The sequence below is a fragment of the Hermetia illucens genome, chromosome 1, assembly GCF_905115235.1.
Source record: "Hermetia illucens chromosome 1, iHerIll2.2.curated.20191125, whole genome shotgun sequence".
NCBI lineage: Eukaryota > Metazoa > Arthropoda > Insecta > Diptera > Stratiomyidae > Hermetia > Hermetia illucens.
Window position 1 is genome coordinate 184,257,876 of NC_051849.1, and position 9,453 is coordinate 184,267,328.

At 42.8% G+C, this 9,453-nt stretch overlaps 1 protein-coding gene across 1 annotated transcript; it reads right to left on the minus strand.

Annotated features, from left to right (window-relative positions):
* Positions 1-1,542: 1,542 nt before the first annotated feature.
* Positions 1,543-8,646, minus strand: LOC119661180 (tetratricopeptide repeat protein 19, mitochondrial-like). Its single transcript, XM_038070398.1, has 2 exons — positions 7,689-8,646; positions 1,543-1,897 (listed from the first exon to the last, which is right to left on the minus strand). The coding sequence occupies exons 1-2, from the start codon at positions 8,550-8,552 to the stop codon at positions 1,628-1,630; spliced, it is 1,134 nt and encodes a 377-aa protein (XP_037926326.1). The 5' UTR covers positions 8,553-8,646; the 3' UTR covers positions 1,543-1,627.
* Positions 8,647-9,453: the final 807 nt, after the last annotated feature.

Here is a 9,453-nt window from a genome sequence, read left to right on the forward strand (position 1 = left end):
AAAAATTTAACAGTTGCACTAAGACTGAGCCAAAAATTGCTTAAAAAAGCAAAAAAAGAAGATTCGCCCAAAGATGATTATTATTTCTAAAACGAGCAATATCTCCTAAGAACAAAAGATGAAACCTGATTCTGGCCTTAAAAAAGGAAGTGTTTCCTGTTCACTCCTTATTGGAGTATTGGGCATGCGCATAATAAGACTGTGCTTCAGTTTCACTATCATCACACTTACCTCTGTGCAAGTGATAAGCTCACCGAAGCAGCCTTAAGACTTAGGGGAAATGTCAACAAAATCCGGAAGAACCAAAAAGAGGATCTCATGTTGCAGCTGAAATGGTCCTGCGTGAGCGAAGCCGAAGGCTTCCGCAGCCAATTTTATTTTATGAAAGTGCTACAATGCGTACTCAAAAGCATAAAATCTCTATCCAGTGCAAGGACATAGGAAAGGCTCAAATTCGCAATGATTTAGAGGAGTAGTTTTAACTGCAGGGTCCGCAGGAAGCATCTATTGTCAACTTCATTAAAGCGTATGACGCTTCAAGTATCTCTTGAACAGGAATCAGATGAAGGCAGACACAGGTGCTGTAAATCGACAGTGCGAAGAAAAAGATCATATTGCCGATATTGCCCGGGGATGTGACAAGGACCTGAAATGCGGTCGAAAAGAGGGGCCGGATAGAAAACATAGTGCGGTAAGCGGTGTGTTAACTGCGGTGGGAAAATTAAACTGATTCAAATCAATTTAAAATAACTATAGCGTCGCTAAAGACCTACTTTCGCAGCCAATCTACAAATCAATGGTAGAAATGGCTACAATGAAAGAACTCCATAGAAACCCTAACTATGATGTATCTGTCACCGATCTGACTGGTGAGGTGGCTTTTTTAAACAACTCTGCGCTTAGGTGTACGCAAATTACATATCCCGAACAGCTCAGGAAAATGGTTCACGGTTTATTTCTTTGGGATTGCAGGCGTGGCAGCGGCCTCCAGAGACCTTTAGACATAGTACTAATATCCGCAGTAATGACGAAAAAAGTACGGGAGTTTGCAGTAAGCTGGAAAATAACAAGGCACCGGACTTTGACGAAATACAAACAAACCGTTAAAGCTGGTTGGTAAGTCCTTCCTAAGATATGGAAACACCAAAGGCTAGTGCTGCTGCATAAAGGCTGCTGAACCATTACCATCCTCTTCATTCTCAATAATTAGGAAGGCTGTTCTAGCAAGTGTTGCACAGTGATGTGCAAAGTGTGACCAATTGGAAGCTAATGAAAACATAACTGACGACGATTGGTGAACCCAGTTACTTAGGTACGTTTATCGCTGTTGATGGGTCGATCGATAGCCATCGATGTTGATGGGTTACATTAAATAGAAAATAATTCCGCTTCCTGGAGAACTAACTGAAAGTTAAAGCCAGAAGATCACCTTTAATATGCACGAACCTTCATAGATTACTCACCTCCAAATTCCAGAACTATAAACGCAACCATTTCCAGAACACAACGATACAAACTAAAACAAAAGTCAAATGCTAACCCTGAATTGCTATATATTCTATTTGTTTATTTAATTTCGAAAATTTTCCAAAAATCTACATTTATGTTTATCTGTCTACCCGGAATTTCAATTCTGCTTCTCATTTATTGAGTCCTTCATAGCTTTCTGTAGTGTCTCAATGCATAGTCCAGCTTCTGTTTTAGCTTCCTCATTGCGCGACATTTGCGCCATTTGTCCAGCTGTTTGACACCAAAACTTGGCGTCTTCATACAATCCTTTTATAATATGAATGTAGCCAACTTTTATCAAGTATAATGGAAGGTCTGGATTGTCTGGATCGTTCTTCTTGCAGAGATTTATGGCTTGGTAGAGATAAATTAGAGAGTCATCATACTCCTGAAAATAAATTAGGTTTGAGATGAGGGGAATTGTTAGAAGTGTACCAAAACGGGCGAAGTAATGTTGCAATTAGTAAGTGATAAGACTAACATACTTAGTAAGATACTATGACTATCTGCCTATCTACAGCCGCACTACAGCATAACATTTAGAAACGATTTTCTATGTATAGTTCTGAGAGTCTCATTCTCCGAATAGGGCCCGAGATGGTATTTTCTAACAATTTTATCTATTATAGCAAATTCACCATTTTTCTACAACTAGGAGCAAGTCCGATTTAGGATTGAATAATAGATATAGCACGTAACAACCTTCAAAAGAATATTATTGGAAATCCGCTAATTTCCCTCAGGTCTTCCTAAAAGGGCGTAAACAAAGACCTGGTACGAAACACTCCTGCAATGGCTCCTTTCCAGCACCGCAGAGTTGAAGTGGTTCTCAGAACTCTGAACTAAACGAAACAGATTTCTTTACCAAAAATTAAAACAAAAATTAAACTTCAATGGTAATAATCCATTCTTAAGTGAGAGAGCACCCCTAAGTTCGTTGACCGAAAACCTGAATCTGGAATTATATGCTCCTTTTATTCACTGGGGAACCAATCTAATTGGGGTCCTCAACGGATGAACAGAAGCAGTTCCCTTCTGTTAGCAATCCTCGCCCTGGGCTTCAGCCGACCTATGGATAAGCATTTACCTTTGGGCAGAACGACTTCGGGCAAACCGCAATCTTCGAGTTGTAGCAAGGTCGAGGGGAAGGGATCGTATGGTGGCACATGTGACTAACGATAATTCGAAGCAACAGTAATCTTCTGGCGCATAAAGCTGTTGACGAAAGCCGTCCCACCTTTCGCAAGAAAAAAAGGTATGATCAGCGTCGTCCTCCACTCTATTGCAGAGCACACAATCAGGACATTGCGCCTTCCCGATCCTGTGCAGATAAGACTAAAAACCTCTAAGCCGGCTAAGAAGTTAGGTAAGGAAGTAATCAATCTCACCTTGCCTTCGGTTCAGGCCTGGGTCTAAACTGTCGATGAACCGCGCAGTCCATCTGCCCATTGGCTTATTTTGCCAAGAGTGCTGCCACTCGGTAAGTGTACGCTGACGTTCTTCACAGGCAACCATCTCTCTTAAGTTTTCGCCCTTACGGCAGTAGATAGTTTTATGCTCCTTAGCAAGGAGCGCAACCGGGATTACTTCTGCGATCACCATCACGGTTCGAGACACTGCGATAAGCAGACGTTACTCGGAAAGCTTCCCGTCTCTGCACAGGACAATGGATGGGTCTTGTATGACAAGGTCAATCTATCAGATTACGATAATAAGCGGTGCGAAGAGCGCAGGCAGGAACAACTCGTAGCTGTTAGCACTTCATCCAGTGATAGGTTTATACCGTAAAATGTTACGGCTAAAATTTGCTGTCAAAAGAACGAACTTTTATGGAATACTGCTAGTCGTTCAACAATGTGTGGGACATATTCAGGTACACTGGTACCAGTGCTTTCTCTAGCTTTGGAATAGAAAACGTAATAATGTTGAGTCGTCAAAATAACTTGCTGTATAGAAAAGCCTCAACACTACCTCCCAGATGCCGCTAAGCAACAGAACTGGAGATTGACCAGATTAACCAGGAAATTTCCTTAGCATTCTTGAACGGAACGATCAAGAGGTTTAAGTACAAGCAAACCGACATTAAGCATAGTTGATATGCAATATTTCTCAAATAAATTTGTTATGAAATTGTGATACCATCACAATCAAATCACGCATAAAAAATCAACAGGGAGATTCTTTGATATTCTACTTATTTTCTCTGCGATGAGGACGAAGTCCCCAATGGAGTAGCCATACGAACTATCCAGTGCACAGAAAAAAAGCCAGTAAGTGATAGCACCGTGCGATGTTAACGCCCACCATATCTGTTGGAGAAGTTATAGCATTCGCACGAGAGGATCCAAACTGTTAGTATATCTAGTAGATACCAAATTGCAGATCCTTAAGTTAGGTAATAAACCGACTTTCTTCAATGCGGTCACGCAAGAAGTCATGAACATCACGACGGCATCTCCTGATATCGCTTGTCAGAGAGTCGTGGGTATCGGACGATATCACGTTCACAGTTCACAGGTGCATCGATTTCTTAATGAGCAGGGATCCATCTCCAATCGGTTCCATTCGAAATCTGTGGAAGACAGAGAGAAGCTTTCGAAGGGAGGTGTTCACACAATACGTCAAAGAAGGATTGAATGCCATGATGGAACTAAATAAGTAAATAAGGGTGCTCCTCAACAGAACTCTGAAATTTGATAAATCGTTTAGCAGGAATCGCTACAAACACGCTTAGAAAGCTCTGAAGAAAAGCATAAGGTTAGCTAAATGATCATCACGGAGGCGCTCTGCGAAGAGACTAACTCACTCGAGGCCGCCTTTAAGTTGAAGCAATCATTGTCAAAGAACGTAGACAGCAGCTTGATAATCTATGCTTACAGAGCGGTAAATACAGAGGTAGAAATGAGGAAATGGTAAATCATTTGCATCCTAGGCAGCGTCCAAAATCACGGGAGAACCTAAGCAAAGTAAGATGATGGGACCCTGTAGAGTAGATCTCTGCCTCTTGTGGCACTAATGGCAATGTTCTTTTGCACTCTAGAAAGCCAGGTGGTAGCAAACGCGAATAAGGTATCAGGTTGTTGCTGACGGTTACGACAAAGCGCGCTCTCTTCATCTGGAACCGATTTCTGATGAATTTCTGACTGCAAGATTCTGGTCCAAAATAAGAAGCATCACATCAGTACAGTACTAGGCTTCTGATATAGTGGAGAAGGATACTTTCTAGAAGCAATTACACGCAGTTCAATAGATGCTTCCTAAAGGTGACGTTATGGTCGTCATAAGTGATCTGAATGGAAAGGTGGTATCTGACGACACCTTGCTCAGACGTGTCATGGGGAAGCACAGTCTTGGCGAGTGTAGCGATAATGATGGGAAATATATATTTCTACAGCTTCTACCGCCTCGCCATTGGTGGCACATTGTTCGAGCACAGAACTGCAATAAGGTCAGTTGGGTTTCAACTGACCGACACGGTACGAGCAATCAGATCACCCATTTTGCGGTGAGCAGTTGTAGAAGTTGAGAGAGGCCTCGAAAGGGATCAGCATCTGATGGTCGCTTACGTTCGGTTGCGTGTTCCGGCCGCCACTTCTCGCAGGGTTGGCGAACTGCAACTTCCCAAATTCGACACCGACCGCCGTCGCTCGATACTTGGGGCTACTTGGCAGATTCACTAAGTAAGATGAGCATGAGCTACCACCGAAAATGCTCTTTTTTCAGGTGCACGTCCCGAAGGGGCGTTATAAGATCCTGCTGATTGCGGGATACTTGAAGTGGATCGATGAAAGGAAAGGGTTGAAGGCTCTATTGACTGTTGCCAGAGATGGCGGGCGTAACGCGCTCGAATTGCAGTACCAAGTGAATTCTCGACAAATTCAACATAATGTGCACGTCGTGACAAAAATGAATTTTCCATTGAGCTCTTCTATGGTCCTGTGAAGGATATTAATGGTCGAGTCCTTATCCACGATGACGAGCAGCTGATGAGGTGGAAAGAACATTTCACTACGGTTCTTAACCCTATCACATCCGGTGAGATTCCACCTCTTGTGGATGAAATGGCTAATCACCGTAACGTGATACAGACTGCTCATCCAAGCAGAGGAGAAATCATTTCGGCCATCAAAGCACTCAAACGGGGTAAAGCCGCTGAGCTTGACGGTCTCCCCGCAAAGTTATTTACATCTACACCTGGATTTTCTGCAGATCTGCTACTTCCCTTTGTGCGGAAATCATGGGAATCAAAGAGCTTTACCAGAGAGTGGAAGAAGAAGATAATCGCTAATATCCCACAGAAGGAAACCCGTTTTGGATATGACGATCGGAGGGTATCTGCATGCTCCCTGCCGTCGCAAAGGTAATAGCTAAAATAATTCTGGAACGTATCAAAGAACATCCTGCAAGCTTGATCGATAGACAACAAGCTGGTTTCCGCTCCGGGTACCCCCCCCCCCCTCCTGCAGATCATTTTGGAACAGTGCGCGGCGGAGTTTAGATTTCTACTTTACCTGCACTTCATCAATTTCGAGAAACTAATAGTTATTATTAAAGCGGCATATGATGGTGGTCACGTGCTGCGTCGAGATTAAATCTCAAAGGATTTTGTCTTGTCATCTTGTCACCGATATTATTTCTTCGTATTATCTGTGAGGTTCTTCATGTTACAGAGGACGCGAAGGAGTTCCATGAACTATGCTATCTTATCTCAAGCACATCGACTACGCTGATGATATCTATTTGCTTTCTCACCGGCTCATGAACCTTGGCCAAATGGGCCTGGATTTGGAAAAAGAAACAGGTAGAGTTGGACTAAAGATAAACACCATCAAAACCAAGATTCTCAATCTAAGGGATCATCATGCTCTTCCTTCGTCAACACCTGTCTGCGGGGTATCATCGGAGTACGCAGTCTTGATACTATTACAGACGTGGTTGAATGGCGAAAGTGGCAGTGAATAGGACACACATTAAGGAGGGCGACAATTACATTGCTGACTACATCATGCAATGAAACCACTATTCCGAGATAGCCGACAAGTGGGTCTCACTTGGCGTAGATGTAGTTGACACCTTATACCCCACCAAGGAGATAAATTGCAACCATATATATAAGTTTGCGCACACAGTATGTGACCGATTAAATGCACTTTTGCAAATAATCTACAGTTGCTGCCTTTGGAATGAACCCACGATGAACCTTAAAAAGACTTGACCACGAACTTTAGATGGGGCAGCTACACGGTGCCTACCTTATTGGGGGGGGATATCCAGCTGGTACAAACAGCCAAGCATTTAGGAATCTTTCTCGACTCGAAGCTAACGTGAAGGCATTATTTTCAGGTGCAATGTCAGAAACCTTGCAGATTCTTCTGGTGCTGCAGGGTTGTGACCACAACGGGTCAACTGAATATAACGAACATTTTGGTTTGTGCATACATATTCTGGTAGCTGAGGGTGGACATCACTAATAGCAGAAAGTTAGTAGCACATATCCAAAGGCCCAGTTGCCTAAATATTACTGGAGGGATGAAAACTGGCACTATCTATAACTATCCTATATTTACCACCGATTAATTTGAATATGGAACGAATAGCAGCTTATGATGTGTCTAGGTACGGTCTGGAAATATCTGGGGAAACATCATATGACGTTGATGTCTGCGGATCATGTTATGTCCTAATCACCGAATGAGAAGAATAATCGACAGATGGCCAGGAGTCCACATTTATGGGACCAGAGACAGCATTTGACGTTAGACCATCTGCTTTTTTTCAGACTCGCAAAAGCCAACCAACGACGCAGGTAGGATTTCTTTGAATTTATGATTCTAGGAGGCAGTACAGTGGTCCTAATAAGAGGCCTAAGGAATTAGAACTGCGGGCTTCCCACCAAACTAGCCTAACCTAACCTAAACTGGTGTGTAATGCAGCAGCTTCCTTAATATCCTATGAAATCCCATAATTGTATAATCTACCCATAACTAGAACACCAACTTCAACTTATCGAATTCTATGTAGGCTGCTCATAACAAACTAGAATAATTAGATGAGTTGGCGGTGAAATATAAAGAATGGAACTCCGTTTTTCACCAGAAGTCGGAACGAAGCCCCTTCACTTTGGCACAAGCTATGTAGTTCCCTAAAAGTTACCTCCTTTTATCCAATTAAAAACTTACCTTGAGTATATATGCAACCTCCGCATTGTAGTATAGAACAACCATGACCTGTGCTGCAGAAACAGAATGTGTGCTAGCCAACGAATTGAGAGCCTTCTTCAATACTGCTTTTGCCTTCTGATACTCGCCATATTCAGATAGGAAACGTCCATACCAAAAAAGTGAACTTACATAGATCAAACTTGTAAGTTCATCGCTTGCCTTGTTTTTCATAAGTTTCTCCTCTTGAGTATTTATACAGTCCCTGAAACCCAGCTCGGCCATATCTCGGTTTCCCACAGATTGGTAAAGTCTTGACAGTTTCAATTTGAAGCGAATGATGCTGTTGTGATTTTCCGGGTATCCTAACTGAATAAGTTTCTCAATAAACTTGACCAGCATGTCCTCAGCTTCTGGGATTCCACCTTCCTTAAATGCTATTGTCGACAGGAGGTCATAAACCGATGATATATTGCTGAAGACCGTGGTGTCTTCAGCCAGCTTTAATGCTTCTAGAAGAACAGCCTTAGCTTCAGGCAACTTGCCATCGATTACCATCTTCTCTGCTTTCACCACCATATCCGAAATAACCCGTTCGACTTCGTATGCATTCTGGTATGTTTCAGGTGTTGGCTTACGCGGAAAAATTGAGAGAATCGTCCATCTCAGCAATGCGCGTCTTCTCGTATATTCGTCTGAATTTGAATAGTCAGTCGATAATCTACGCAGGAAAGCTCCTCCATTTCGGTTAGGTTTGCTTGGCGAGGAAAACAGGTTGTAAGCTGATTTGAAAAAATTGGAAATTTCATTGGAAATATTATACGGTGATGTCCGAAAGATGCGGTTCCGGAAGGTGGCCCATGCTGATGAATTAAATTTACTCATATCAAATATTACATATTTCGACTAAGGATTTTGTGAGGCTGTATAAAATTTACGAGTTTTGCTGACATGGCGCTGACAGAATTGACAAAGGTTTCTTGAGCCATTCCCAATTTTAGTTGCAATCAACCTGAAACTTCCAAAAGTACAGCCTTTTCCAATAACGCCCAGATCTTAAAATTTGTGTCACCATTGCACCAATCGTTGCAACTTTTTGTGCGACTGGTGTCATATTATATATTGGTAGCCTCTGGAATTGGAAAAGGGAGCAAGCAATGTCAGACTGAAAATAGATATCAACAAAACCAAGATTTCCAGTCTTCCGATTTTCGTTAAAGGGCGAAACGTTGAAGGCATTGTGCTACTAATCTTGCTCGGAGAACTAATAGTGCCAAATCCGCCTTCGATGTTCCATACCAAATTTAGAAATGAAACTATCCCAACACCGACATGAAGTTGAGGTTGTTCCCCGCTAATGCTCTCCCCGTGCGGTTATATTGGAGCCATTATGCCATGCAGTGGAGTCCACTAGCATAGAGCCCTAGTGCTATATGGTGTAGAGGAGTAGTAGTCGTGGGGGCTTCGCAAAATATCAGAGCAAAAATGCGGACGGTGGGGCCCGTTTTGACCCGACGACCTCAATTGAGGGTTAAATAATAACTCGACAATTATTATAATGTTTTGAACCCTCTTCCAGAAAGCGTGAGTCCTCCCATTATATATGGAGCGGCAGGGGCAAACAATTAGGTTGGTTTGGGCCGCTGCAGGGCCACCATGTCATCTGGCCACCGATGCAGAAGCAAGGAAGACGGGGGCCAGTCGCCGTATGGGTGAATAATTCAACTCAGAGCTCATCCTTCTCCGTCGATCCCCAGCGCCATCAGCAGGAGGAAAAAGCATTAAT